The sequence below is a fragment of the Tursiops truncatus genome, chromosome 9, assembly GCF_011762595.2.
Source record: "Tursiops truncatus isolate mTurTru1 chromosome 9, mTurTru1.mat.Y, whole genome shotgun sequence".
NCBI lineage: Eukaryota > Metazoa > Chordata > Mammalia > Artiodactyla > Delphinidae > Tursiops > Tursiops truncatus.
Genome location: NC_047042.1, coordinates 47,415,430 through 47,430,498, shown reverse-complemented (window position 1 = coordinate 47,430,498; position 15,069 = coordinate 47,415,430). Strand labels below are relative to the sequence as shown.

Genomic DNA, 15,069 nt, shown 5'->3' with positions numbered 1-15,069 from the left:
ATCAACAGATATTTCACCTTGACTCTTTATTTCTTGAGGCCACATCCTTCCTCATAGCGTCTTTCTCCAAAAGAAATGAACTAATTTGCCACCTCTCCTTATTTTAGTTTTTCATTTTAAAAACAAAAACAAAAACTACATTTGTTTCCCCTTCTTTTTCTTATCTCCAGAGTTACAATTGCTTAGCAACAGGTCAGTGCCTCTTTATTTATTTACTCACATAGGGTATGCCATACCTCAAAATATTTTTGAAGTAGTTTTTGCATTATAAAGAGGACATAATTATGAAAATGATTCTGAAGTTCAATGGTACAGTAAATTATGAGCTTGCTTTCATTTTGCAGGGCATCAAAAATGTGTAAAGTACTGTAGAATGGATTACATCTGTTTTGTCTTCTCCTAAAGTAATAATTTTTTATGATCCTTTACTTTTCCCATTTCTTTTCCTTTGGGCTGTGGCTGAAAAAATCACTTTAATTGCTCAGCTAACCTCTTCTTCTACCCAGGCATACCTTTCAAAAAATATAGGTAGTATTATTTTTTTGAGGTTTGATGTACCCTGATGAAGTATGAAGCTTGGTTACTTTTCTTAGCATTCCTTTTTGCTGGAGAGTCTAACTATATCAGTTTTCTTTAACCTTCGTATAGATTTGTTATTGGGCGAGAAAAACCAGGACAAGTGAGTGAGGTTGCCCAGTTGATAAGCCAAACGCTGGAACAAGAAAGGCGCCAGAGAGAGCTGCTTGAACAGCACTATGCCCAGTATGATGCCGACGATGATGAGGTAAGTTGCATTTGCAAACGTTCTTTTTCCTTCATTTCTTCTTACTTCATCCCTACTTGATAAACCTCTCTTTACCGTATAACAGTATGACAGGTCTTTGCAGTTTCTCAAGGAGGATGTGTCGACATTCAACTCACAGAAAGGAAATATTACTTGCGTTTGTTATTAGCTTATCAATCAAGTAATTGTATCATATTTACAGTATGAAGACTTCTGGATCAAATAAGTCCTCTTTTACCACAGTATTAAGATAAATTCACTGAAACAAAAAAGGGTAAGAATACCAAAATGTGAATAGTAGCTATCTTTTTGTTGGAATTAGGTGATTTTCTCTCTCTGCTTTATATTTTTTCAATTTTTTCTAAATTTTCTAAATTGGTAAACATTGAGTGAAAAGGCACATATACATACACAAACATACACAGAAAAGTACTGAAAATTGCTGAGTGTTTTCAGGTTTTTCCCCCCCCCAGGAAGAGAAAGTTCTTTGGATCTGCTCACTATGATTTGTGCTAACATAATGCAGAACAAAGCTTTTCCACCAGCACATATTCCATAGAGTAGATACATACTGGAATAATTTTGCATCCTGCTCTCTGCAGAAGATCAAGCAAATGAATAGAAGCTAACCCCCAAGTGAAAACTTCTCTATGGAACCCTTGTGTGTTGTAATATAATACAGATGCTGGTCTATTTCTAATGTAAATGCCAAATGTACATTGATAAAATGGGACAACATGCTTTATTATAAACATGTTTAAACATGCATATGTTTCACATTGGCATGTCAAAGGATCCGTCAACAATTTAGTTGCAGTATTTCATACCTCATAAACATAGTAAATATTCAGGTAAAACAAATACTCTTCTTCATACCAGCTGATATAAATAAGGATAGTGTAACTTCATATGTTCAACCTCTACTCATCTGAATATATTCTTTTTCCAGAACTTCTCTTGGTTTCTAGCCAGGACCTAGTGAAGATCAATAAAGAGACATTCAAATATTTTTCATGTATTTTTAGTCTGGAGTGTTCTAACCCAAATGTATCTTAATTTTTCATCTGTTTGTAGTATAGTGAGGATGTATTCTCTATTATAGTACAAAATTTTAAGATGGTGCTTCAGTTAACTGTTAATCTAAGAGTAAACATTAGAAATTCTTCACTTGAGTGAATTAGTTTCTTAGAATTCTATTTAGTTGATTTAGTTTTTCACGTTCAGAATTCATTTTAAATGGCAAGTTTTTTTGTTTTTGTTTTTTTACTATACTAAGGTATTATATATGAAAATGTTATCTGGGATTTCGAAACTAAAAAAGTGATTTCCTCAAATATTTGAACTTTCATCTTCCCTAGTTTTCAGTTTTGTGTTTTATCAGAGACACTGATTTGCTTTGGCTTCAGGCCTGAATTAGGATTGTAGAATCATTCTCGGCAGGTTTGGCTTTTACCTGCTCACTCTGTTAGAAAGAATTTGGATCTGAGGTTCAGGGGAGTACGGGTGACATCAAGTGGTGGAAGGTGAGGAAGCCAAATTTTTCAGTCTCTGTGGACCTCAGCTGTCTTTGCTTTAAAGTACAGGTATTGGGCTAAATCTCTAAATTCCTTCCAGTTTCTAATATTCCATGAGCCTGTGAAATGAAGCATCAGGTGTAGCAAGGAAAGAGGGAAAATAAGATAGTTCTTTCATTGAGGCTTCCCAACTGAAATTTTTAGATCATTTACTACATAGTTCCTCCAGTTATTTTGAGGAAATGATCATATTCATCCCCCAAGGTTTTCAACTTAAGCAGCTAAAGCTTTTTCTTAATATCAGATTTTCTCTAATTTAAAAATTTGACTAAATGCAAAAGGAATATTTATCATTCAACATTTATACTTAGGAGTACATCATATGGATTTTGTTTGTTTGTTTGCCTGTTTTTATAAGGAAAGCGGAGTTAGTTGATTGTCACCTGAGCAGATACTCTCAGGGGCAAGGAGGGTAAATAAATATTCAGTGCCAGGCACTAGGCCAGGTGCCTTTCCTACATGATTTCATGTAATCTTTACAGCAAGCAGAAGAATCTTTTTTTTTTTTTTTCTAAAAACGTAGTAATTGAGGCTTTTTCTAGTGGTATAGCTAGTAGTTGCCAGATTTAGGATGGGAACAGGGTCTTCCTGGCTCCAAGGCCTGGACTCTTTGCAACACACTGCTGATTTTGAATGGAGTAGACTGATGGGTCTGTCTGTTTTTAGGCACACACAGAGTAACTGGGGAACAAGAGATGCTGGAAGGAAGATTCCTGTTTTGGCTTATGGAGTTTCTTGTAATACTTAGGTTCTGTAATTCTTTGTTCTATATTTCTAATAATAGGGGGATTGAAGACTTGCAGAATTATTTTACTATAGGTAAATACTTAATTCAGAAGTAGCCTATGAAGATAGGGCTTAAAGGGAAGAATAGCTAAGTATACAGCTATTTTACAAAAAAAACAGAGTTTAGCTTTAGGTTAAACTTTTTCTTCTGTCTGTAAGTTGTAGAAATAGAAAGCAGGTGCTTGCTATTATGCTACTCCAAGTAACCTTCACTTTATTGGAAAGGTCAAGGAACCCTTTCCCATTGTTTCTTTCTCTCTCCTGTTCCTCTCTGACCTACGTTTTTCCCTTTCTTGTGTGTTACACACTGCCTCACCAAAGCATGCCCAATTAAAACCTACCATTAATTTTCTGTACATCAGAGAGATGAACACCCTGCAAATAGTAAAAATCTACTTTTGTGTACACATGTTAATTTATTTACTTGATTAAATTCATTTTTTTACTAATTTTTTACTATCTGGTTACAGTTTAACCAGATATTGTTAAATTGATTGATCTGAGTGTTATGTCCTTATTTTTTATTTATTCTGTCTCTGTGTTAATGAAAAGTAAGAGACATAATGGAAATGAGAAGAACCAATATTTGTTATCGAGTGAGTAAATGGTCCTTGAATAATTGATTTAATTTTATATGTAATTGAACAATTTATTGATTTACATATCTTTGTTAACCCTGAGTTGTATAATCAATCACTTGGTTTCTTGTTTTTCTTATCATTTATAGAATCATCCTGTGATTTCAAAGTTAGAATCGTTTTTATTTGATAATATCCCCTGTGACATTCCCTGGGCCAGCCAGGAAAACCTCTAATTAAATGCAGAACAACCATGTTCATCCAACTAATTTCCAGAGCCAGCACTTAGATCAGCTTTGTCTGCTGAAGAATAGATAGCTCTGGTTTTGGTCAAATAATCCAAGGTTGATTCTAACTTGGAACTTGTCACATTGACAGAGGGGAGTTGCTTGCTTGAATTGCCTACAGGGAAAACATTGCAATGTGAGAAATATATCCTGAAATTGTAAAAGTTCAGTGGGCATCTTATCATAACCATATTTAGGGTTAAGAATACCTTACTATGTATTGTGTGTGCTTACATATATCTGTTTTAATGTTTTAAGAAATTATAAATCATACTCCAGTAGAATTTAAAATATATAGATAATACCCAAACTTCATTTAAATTTCTGAATTTTCTGGGGTTTTTTCCTTCAAATATTTAAACTAGAATAGAGTTTAAAATAAGCAAACACCCAGTTCAGTTAGAATTGCATTCCTGTTTCTGTTCATTCTCTGTTAAACATTATGATTTTTAAAAAAAGTTAAAATGGCTCTGCCTAAAGGCTGAAAAATAAAAGGGAGGATCCTATAAAGAAGAGAGAGGTATAAATCTGAACCACTGAAAAATTTTAAACGTAGATCTGAATATATCTGTGATTGGGTGATTGTACTTCTGGATTTATAGAATTATTGTTTATTTCTTTTTCTTTCTTTCTTTCCTTTTTTTTTTTTTAAACAATCTGAAAGGTAACCATGGAGGATTTCAGTAAACCCCTCAGACAGTCAGCACTATCCCACGAAATTCTGGGGGTATGGTAAATTTTTCAACTAGATTTTATTTTCAATAACAAGTTTAATTTCCATTCATACGCCACAGTTACCAATGTTTACCTTTTCATGGTGAGGTGGTGTAATTCTGGTATATGTTTTATGTAGTGTAGGTCATGTATGTATATTTTCGGTATCTGTTTCTATCAAAGAGCAATATGCAATGTGAAACACTGTGGGCTCAGACTGGAAATGAAGTATGAACTGGTACTGTACCACTTTTTTAAATTAGAAAGTATATAATGGTCGTTCACATTAAAATGAATTATTTTACATACACTTTTTAAATTATATGATTATTTTGGTCTTGCTTCTTTAAATATAATATTTATTACACTTTAAAGTCTTAGAGTATATATGACATTTCAAAGCCGCTTTGTGTAGTAGTTCAAAGCAAGATTAATCATCACTCCAGAAACCAAGGCTCCTTCTCTTAAAATATAACTTAATCTTTCTTTCATAATTTGTTTTTATTACTAGAAATTATTAACAACTGTATCATGACAACATTATTTTTTTAGAATCTTTTAGAGTATTGAATACCATTTAGAGCAACTGCCTACATGGATATGCATTTTTATTGCTTGTGTTAATATGTAATAATTAGAGGCAGAAATACAATGGAAGCTATGGTTTGCATGTGTTAAAGGTTTACAACAATGTAATTTTTATGTGAAAAGCATTAAAGGGATAACATTAAACTTGACTCATGCTGTTTGCTGTCCCTGTCTGGAAGCAGCTGGTGTCGTGTGAACAAGAGACTGCAGTTATTATGGATGGCCTTTTAGTAATGTGAACTGGCTTTATGCTGTGTGTATAGGGCTAAGGAACTAAGCGTTAGGGGTATTAGTTCTTGAAAGTTCATGTTACAGCAAGCACTGGAACTTCAGTGTTTTTTCTCTCATTAGGCTGCTCTCTCTAGTGGGGGAAAAAGCCTTTTTTAATTTTTGTTGTCAACCATTTTAGAACACTGTGGCTGAATTGCAAGGAGTGTCTGGCAACTGCAATAACAATAACAACTATTTCCTTAAGGTTTGTTTTTTGGTGGAAAATAATGCTTATCTGTACCTTCCTGCTTTCATGTGTGAAGTTAAATATTCTGTGTGTCTTATTAACTAGCTCTGTGCTTGGAAGAACTTCTCTAGAGCCATGTGTTTTGTATGTTGAATAATAGTTTGAAAATAACCAATTGAAAAATAATTAACTCTGAAACATAGCACATATTTTAGGCACAGTTTCTGCAATTTGGGCTCACTTCCTAATATTTAACCATGGGTATTTTAAACCCCTAACATTTTAAATATTTTGTGATTTATATTAAAGGGAAGAAAAAGATATCCAACAACAGAGCTGTATGATGTTCATAAAATATAACATACACGGTGACTTATATTATCTTTAAATCCAGTGATTATTTTTTTAGAAAAGGATCGTTTGATACAAAGTTCTTAATTTTTCAAAAAACTAAATGTATATATATTTAAATTATAATAGTACTTGTTTGCACAATTTATATGGTAGGCATACTAAAATGTGTAAAAAGATTTTACACTTTAAATCATAAACTAATTCTCACTATCTTTAGCTGCCAGTAACAGTGACAGAATAACTTAGAAATGGAAAGTCAGGTATATTTAAAAGGGAGATTGCTTTATGGTGATCAGAGGAAACAGAAGAATAGAAGAAGTACAAAACAAGAAAAACAGCTTGTTTACAGACTCCAGTTTGACTGGACCTTTAAAATTATTTAATTTAATTATGTCCTTTGGTTTGTGATCCCCAAATCTATAGTAGTGGTCATTGTAATCGAAACCCAGAATCATAAGGTGCTTGGAAGACATTCAGTTAAAGACTGTATCCATTCTTGGTCTTACCTAAGCAGTGTGCACATGCATGTGTGCACATGCACATATACACCCACATAAATGCACTATCCCCAGGAGGCGGACATCTTCCTCTACTTGAAAGGTCCTCTCTAGAAATATTCTTTGTGTATAGAAATATTATTATTTATAACATGGAGCAGAGACAGGAAGATGTGCATTGTAAAGGGAAATTAGAAGTTAGAATAGAAACCTTTGCCTAAATAATGCCATCTTTTTGTAGCTCATTTTTTTCGTTTTATTTTGTTTATCATAATTCAAGTGATTTGAATATGTTTTCTTATTTTCTTTCCAACTACCACATTGTCATATTAATTCATGAGCCAAATATGAAATATCAGATACACTTTATCAAGTACTTCTAAGCCATTAAATTCCTCTGCGATTATAGACTTTGTACTTTCTAGAAACCATGATAGAACAATTCAGTGATGAACCACAGAGTTTGCAGTGTTACAGAAATGTCACAGAAACAAACACAAATGATAGCATTTTTTCCAACTTTAAAAGCATTTATAAATTGAATATAATTTTTTACCAAAAAGCTCTAAAATGCTAAAATGCATAGTGAGAGATGGGCCTTATTAGCTTGAGAAACTGACTAACTTTCCAGTGGGCCATAAGGATCCTGTGGTTTCCCATGCCTTTGCTCCTCCTGTTTTCTTTACCTTGAATGTCATTCCATACACTCTTTGTTGCTCTTTTGTGCCCACTAATCCTGTTCACCATTCAGGTCTCTGTTTAGATTTCATCTGTCTCCTCCAAAAAGCTTTCCTGGGCTCTCTCAGCTGGGCTGAGGGCCCTTTCTTAATTGAGTCAGTAGCACCTTGTGTATCGCTCTCTATCATTTTTTACCCATAAGCTTGTAATGTCTTCAATGACAGGTCTCGATAGCTGGTTGATTTTTTTTTTTTTTTTTTTTTGCGGTACGTGGGCCTCTCACTGTTATGGCCTCTCCCGTTGCGGAGCACAGGCTCCAGACGTGCAGGCTCAGTGGCCATGGCTCACGGGCCCAGCCGCTCTGCGGCATGTGGGATCTTCCTGGACCGGGGCACGAACCCGTGTCCCCTGCATCAGCAGGCGGACTCTTAACCACTGCGCCACCAGGGAAGCCCAGCTGGTTGATTTTTAATACATACAGGGATGAGCACAGCACTGGGCAGATTAGAGGAAGCCAAGAAATTGAACTGACTTGAATCACCCAAAGGATATTAAGATGAAAAGTGGAGAGTAGAGTTAAATGAGGAGAATGAAATTTAGTTAGGAGAATAATCTGAAATAGTGAAGGAAGAATGGCATACAATACAAAGATAAAAGAAATGTCAAACCTAGTTAGACTAGAGATTGAAGATAGGGAAAGGGCTGAAGGAATAAGCTGTACTTGTCTTTGGCACTTTGGGGTTTAGCAACGTTCTGTGGGCTTTTGCTACCACATTTTAATTGTTTTGAGAGACCATGAATTTACAAGAAGACCCTATCTCTATCACACTGCACCAAAATCTTCTGCATGTAAAACCAAAAAAATAAATATGCTTATTTCATTCCTTGAAAACCTTTAGGACCTTAGAAATGGCAACCTGGTGATTCACATTGACATGACTTTTTAGTCATAAATGAATAAACATGTAGTAGAAATAGAATAGTTGAAATGGCCTAAATGATGCCAAGATCAATACTGCATAGATAACCATCTTCTCCTGCCCATTGTATTAACTTAGAAATAGGCTTCAATCATAGAAATACATTTTCATCAGCAGGAAAAACTAAATGGTGACCTGACCAAGGACTGACGTCCTGAAGATGCCTTACTGTGGAGGTTTACCTGGTCTGATAAGGGCTCCATTTATTTTAAACTGATATTGATGCTAGTAAGGGTGGTGGTAAAAACTCTTAATTGATTTCTGGAATTCTGGTTTTTAAAGGGGTTTTTGAAAATTATTTTATTGACATAGAACAAAATGTGCAGATCTTAACTGTATAATTTGATAATTTTTATTACTATATATCCATATTTCACATATTAAAATCAACATTAATGAAGAATAATTTATATACAATAAAATGCACCAATTTCATATGTGTTTAGGTTAACCGTGTGATGAATAACCACCACCACAATAAATATACAGAACATTTTCATCACCTCAAATAGTTCCCTTATAGAACTTTGCAGTCACTCTCAGCCCCAAAAAAGCATTCAGTCTGCTTTCTGACACTATAATTTTGTCAATCCTAGAATGTCATTTGAATGGAATCATAAAGTACATACTTTTTAATGTCTGGCTTCTTTCATATCTCTATCATAATGTCATACTTATCCTAAGTGTTCTCTATATTATGATTATACTGTAATTGGTGTTGCTTTGGGTTACAATAGAAAAAGCCCACGGCCCACCCAAAGTGGAATTCTAATTGAAGAACTCCATCGTAAAGCTAGAGCCCCATGGGCTACATTCCAGGCAGATTAACTACTCAAATGTGAAAAGCAAAACCAAAAAATTTAGAAGACTGTACAAGAATATCTTTAAGACTTCAGTGTAAGAAATGGTCATTACGTTAAGGAACACTTAAGAAAAGCAAAGCCATAAAGGAAACAATTGAGAAAATTGACATTAAGATTAAGAACTTTTATTCATCAAAAGAATGCCTTTGTGAAAGCAAAAAGACATACCAGAAGCTGGAAGAAAATATTTGAAAACTAAATAACTGAAAGAGAATTATCTAAAAAGTCCTCCAAGAGCCAGTGGGAAAGACTGCTTATGGGCTATTGGCTTGAATAGTCATATCGTAGCAGAAGAAATCTCAGTGGCCAACGAATACATGAAAAGATGCCCAAACATTAGGAATCAAAATGTAAACGTTAAAAACCAAAATGAAATACTATTTCCTACCTACTAAATTGATTTAAATCGGATATTTTAAGTTTTGGTGGGGATATGGAGTAAAAGGAGCTCTTATTCTCTGCAATAGGAGTATAAATAGGCCCATTCACTTTGAAAAACAATTTGGCATTATCTAGTAAAGTTGACTCAACAATTATATTTCTTACTAAACACCTTAGTAAAATTCTTAAATTCATGAGGTGTAAGACATGTATAATATCATTCTTGTAATAGAAAAGAATTGGATACAACTGACATTTCTATGAAGAAGAGAATGGGTAAATATATTGTAGTATATTCATTCAGTGGAACGATACACAGAAGTTGTTTCTGCAGTGCACAACAGTTAGAGGAATTTCAGAAGCATACCATTAAAACGAGAAAGGCACAGAAGAATACATGATTCCATTTATATGAAGTTTAAAATCGTAAAAATTAATGATATATTGTTTAGTCATTAAAAAAATATAGTAAAACTAAAGAACAACAAGAATAATAAAATTCAGCAGAATTATTCCGAAGGGCAGGCGACTAAAATAGAATCAGGGAGGCACACAGAGAGGATTATAATTGAAATGTAGTGGTACTGCTCCTTAAGTTGTTAGTTAATTGGTGGTGGTTACATCATTATTCATTATACTTTTTGTATATTTCATAAATACTCTTTGTGTCAACTCAATATTTAATGAAGAAAACTAAAATCTGGCATGTCCAATTGCTTATGTTGAATAGTTATGTGGATATAAAGTGAATATGACATGATTTCTGCTCTCCAAGGACCTATAAAATGACTTGAGACTCTGTGTCTTAAAGTGGGACTCTCATAGTATTTCTTTAAGATTGCAGATTTCTCCACTCAGCCTCACACCTGCTGGAACAGAATATGCATTGTAAATAGCCTAGGGTAATGGGAGTTTGTGGGAAGGGTTAGATGCAATCAGAGCTGGAGTTGTCCAGTTTAAAGATGCCAGGAAAACTGATGTAAAGACTTTTGAGTCCTGGTATTGCAGACACTTCTCAAGAAGAAATTGCTTCCACAAACCACCAGATAGCCATAATGAGGAAAGGAGTAAAATTATTCTCCCTCATAGGAAATTATAAGTTTGAGATTATATTTATTATTAATCTGTAGATAATCCGTAGAAATACCATCAATAATATTTTTGTTGGTTTTACTTTTTTGTTTACTATAAATTCTGTAGCTGTAACTTCTGGTTCTATGTGATAATCAGCATTTTTGCAATCATGAGTCAATTTTTATATGAATACACCATATTTTCCAAGATTCAGTTCGTTGTAAGATTAAAGAATTATTAAGATAATAATAACATGTGCCACTTGGTCAGTGTAGTTGTTCTCTTCTGCAGATTAAAGATTTAGGGAAATACAAATCTCTTAGTCTCTTCCCACAGTCCTGCTGGCATCAGAATAAGTGCTTCATTGTTTCCTTGGCAAGTAAAATGAAACTCAAGGAAGGCTGCCAATTTGAAATTACAATGTGACATTTGAATACAGAGGTCTACTTTGGTCTATTGACTGTTTAGTTCTGGATCTCAGTGGGAAAAATAGGGATCACTGGTTCCCTCCTCATATAGAATATATTTATCAGAGATTTAAAGACAACGGCATTCATGTCTTAGTAAGTAGCTATCATTTATTAAGAGGAATTGAATTAGGAATATTGAGTCATAGAAAAATATAGTTTATACTCCCAAGAAGCTTGCTGTTTTGCTGTGGAAACAATAAATATATATGGTAAAGAATTTAAATCATTTTCAAGGCAATCTGTCAAAAGGCCAGATAACCATAGTATAAAAGAATCATCACAACAAAGGACATACAAAAGTAAAAGCATGAATTTGAGATTTGTGGTTTCAATTTTTATTTGCAAGAAGTTGTTTTTTGTTATTGTTTATTTGTTTTCTGTAACTAAGAAGCTGGGCCAATATTAGGTGTGCTCAAGAAATAAAAAGACCAGTTTACCTGCAGAGCTGAGTATATAGAAAGGAATAATGGTTGGAAAGTCTTTGAAAAGGTAAACTGAATAATATTGTAGGGACTTTGAAAATCAGCTGACTTTCTAGACATTTTTTCCATTAAATAATAATTGGGGTAAAGGGAAATAAGGTTTCTGTGCTTCATTTGAGCAGGTAAAATGTCAACACCAGAAGACTCTGATAAGTAAAAAAAAAATCAGGAAACAATTCTCTCCAAGGCTCTAACATTTCGGAGGCATTGACTGCCCTTTGTTCTAGACTATCTGTTCAAATGTTTATATAGATAACAGTCTTGGAAGATACAGGTAGACTTTCCCTCTCGAGCAAGGACAGTAATACTTACTGCCTGTTATGAAAGATGCAGGTTACCAGGCATGTCTGGGTGTCTCTACTGACATGCCTGCATGTTCAGGAATCCTCTGGCTCTCTTATCACTCTTTGGAAATTGTGGCTTGAGATACCAACACAAAAATCGTGATACAAAAATCAACTAGTATGAAGACCCATTCTGGGTTAGAAGAAGGTCTTGACCTTGTTCAGACAGCAGTTACAGGGATACATACTGACACTGAGCATGAAGGGAAGGAATTTGTCATTGTCATAGTCAAAAGCCTGGTAAATCCTTAAAACTTTGGCTGGTTCACTGGGGAGATTATGGGACAAGGAACATAATGCTAGTTAAGGAGAAATAGCAACAGTTGAGCTGCCTTTTGACTCAACCCCTCCTGCAGTTTATCATGCCAACTTTAGATTCACTCAGACAGTAAAATGTCGTGAAGCTTTTTGCAGTGGGTCTTGACTGCCATAAGGGAAGATTAGCCCTGTCGGGGAGATTTCTTTCAAATTGACAAACTCCTGTGGTAAACCATGGATGAATATTTGGGTCCTAACTGGTCTATAATGCTGATAAAAGTAACTCACCAGAGAATGAGACACTATTTTGTTCAAAACAATCTGGATAAATTCTTGCAGTCAGCATTACCACTTGAAAAACGTCCCCATCCCTTATGTTCACACTACACTTAATGACTGGACTCCAGATTGAGATGGACGCCATAACAGAGTCCCTGTTGTAGGAGTCAAGGACAAGGCTTCTGAGTCAAAAACTCCCTGAAGCTAAATGGGTCTATCAGTAATGATGACTCACCCTGCATAGTGCTTTAGGTGGAGCACAGACATTGGAAGTTTGGTTAAAACATATTAACCACTGCACTGCTCAAAACTGAAAATGCACTATTACTTATTACATGAAATTGAATGATTAAATCAACTGAATAACTGGAAATGAATTATTACGGCACCTTATTACAGGCACAGAGCTTCTCCCTGCCTCCGTGCCCCTTGATGTCCCCTCTTACTACCCTAACCTCAGCTGCTTTTAGGAGAAAGATGATGAGGGGTCAGGCTAAGATAGATCTCTTTGTCCTCCAGAGAGATCAAATGCTATATGAACCCCTTGAATATACTGGGAAACTGGGAGGGGAGGCACTCAAACTTTATGGTTCTGTGGATGCTGGCTCACCAGTCAGCATCTCACCTGATCCCATAGTGAGAAAGAATATCCAGATTCAACTGATGTGGTTTGGGCAGAGTCCAAAGCAAGAAGGAAAGCTGGAGAGGCCTTTAAAGGGTGGATGGGACCCTTTTGGCAGATGCAGCGTAAAGCTGTTATTCTTCCACTGCTAACTCTGCAATGGAATTGATTTCTTATATGCCTGCAGTTTTTTGTGCCATTAGTGACAGTGGTGATTCTCCCACTCAAGGATTGCCACATATAGAGAAGTGATAGGATATGTAGATGACTCTCCCTGTTTTATTCCAGGTGGTCCAGTAGAAACAATATAGAATCACAGGAAGAGAAGGGTATATCGCAGTTTATTTTAAACACTTAATGGCTGCCAGAATACTCAGGCCATTTCTCAACACAACACTGCATGCCTGATGCAGCAACCAAAGAAAGAGGAGATGGGGTAGCTCTTAACCTCCTGCTAAGCTCTTATGGAAACTGAACCTGAATACTCGACCCATGGAGGCATTGTCACTCTCTGGCCTAATATTCTCAGTTTGATGTGGGTCAGCTTGACCTCACTGATGAATAAGGTTGGAAGGGCCCAACAGACTTTGCTTGTCAAATGGAAATGGCAGATTCAAGAAAGCTGCTAGCCTGGCCCAGCAGCATCTTAGATGTACATGAACGAGTAGCAGCTTTTTATTTGGGGGGAACTATCTGCAACTATCCTCCTGAAACAAGGCCTCTAGCTCAATGAGGCCTTTGGTTCATAGAGGTTTCCTTAAATCCCTGGGTTTGTTTCACCAGTGGTTCAGCCAAGCTGTCCAACTCCACCTGTTTGGCTTTCCAACCTCAGCACTAGCTATGCAGACCCCAAAATGAACATGGTCACTTTGCTCACTGGGCAGAATTCAAGGTCATACTTATAACTCTGGCCAGTACTCCCCTTGAGGAACCTTGTGATATTTTTACTGATTTTTGAGCTGCTGTCAACAGCCTGTTGGTCTGTCACTTGGAAAATTACAGATTAAAGTTTAGGATGGCAAACTATAGAAACAAATTGTGGCAATTGGTCACACTCTTGAGACTTTTCATGAAGCTTAGGGGTAGTCATAAGAGGCCTTCATGTATTAAAAGAAATACTGTAATTATCAGATCATGTAGCCCTCAGATGACATTAGAGATCCCTCGGAAGTGAGGCTGTTCTTAGTTAATCGGGGTTGCTTTCCTGGGGGATAGCTGACTTTTTATTTATATGCAATTATTCTTAGGTTTGGAGTCATTTAATTAGATAAGGTGGTTCAAAATTTGTTCCAAACTTTAGGTGATGTTATCAATGACACCACCTCTATCCTGGAAGGCATTCAGGTTGACCTCAACTCACTGGCCAGTGGTGGGTGATAGAATCGCCCTGAACCCTAGATTTCCTCCTGTGGTCCAATGCCTAGTCTGTGCAATCACCGATACCTCCTGCTGTACCTGGATTAATACCTTAGGCCAAGTGGAAAACTCAGTGAAGAAGCTTAAGGAGAAAGCTACCTGGATTTCTAAGGTAACCCCTGATCATTTATGGGATTTGTTTAGCCAGTAGAGTCTGGAAGCCTGGCGAGTATGGTTGATCTCAGTACTGCAAGTTGGGCTCATTCTGCTGTTTGGAGTTCTTTTAATAGTAGTTTTAATTATATGCTGTGAGACAGACTGAACAGTTTTGGTCCTAGCCAGTCTTGGTCACACTTATCAGTGTAGTCAAGGGAATGTCATACTCATGGAAAAATTCACCAGTTGTCAAGATAGTGTAGAAATGAGGGTGGATATTGTTGGGAGACAATTCCCCCATGGCTCTCTCACTTCTCTGCATGTCTTATGAGCAGAGGCATGTTGGCCTTTGTTTCAAATTATTTTTTCAATGATATTTGTATAATGAACAACCTTGGAAAATAGAGATAGTATCTCCAGGGTAGGTGACAGACTTGCTTACCGCCTATTATAAAAAATTTGAGTTTCCTAAGCTCAGAATTCTTAACAAAAGAGTTTTGTGGTCAC

At 35.7% G+C, this 15,069-nt stretch overlaps 1 protein-coding gene across 1 annotated transcript in view; it reads left to right on the top strand.

Annotated features, from left to right (window-relative positions):
- Nucleotides 1-15,069, top strand: part of PPP1R9A (protein phosphatase 1 regulatory subunit 9A) — a 316,728-nt gene that overhangs the window by 215,735 nt on the left and 85,924 nt on the right. The window contains exon 6 of the mRNA XM_073809700.1: nucleotides 649-784. Within this exon, the coding sequence (XP_073665801.1) occupies nucleotides 649-784 (136 nt within the window). The remainder of the gene's footprint in view (nucleotides 1-648; nucleotides 785-15,069) is intronic.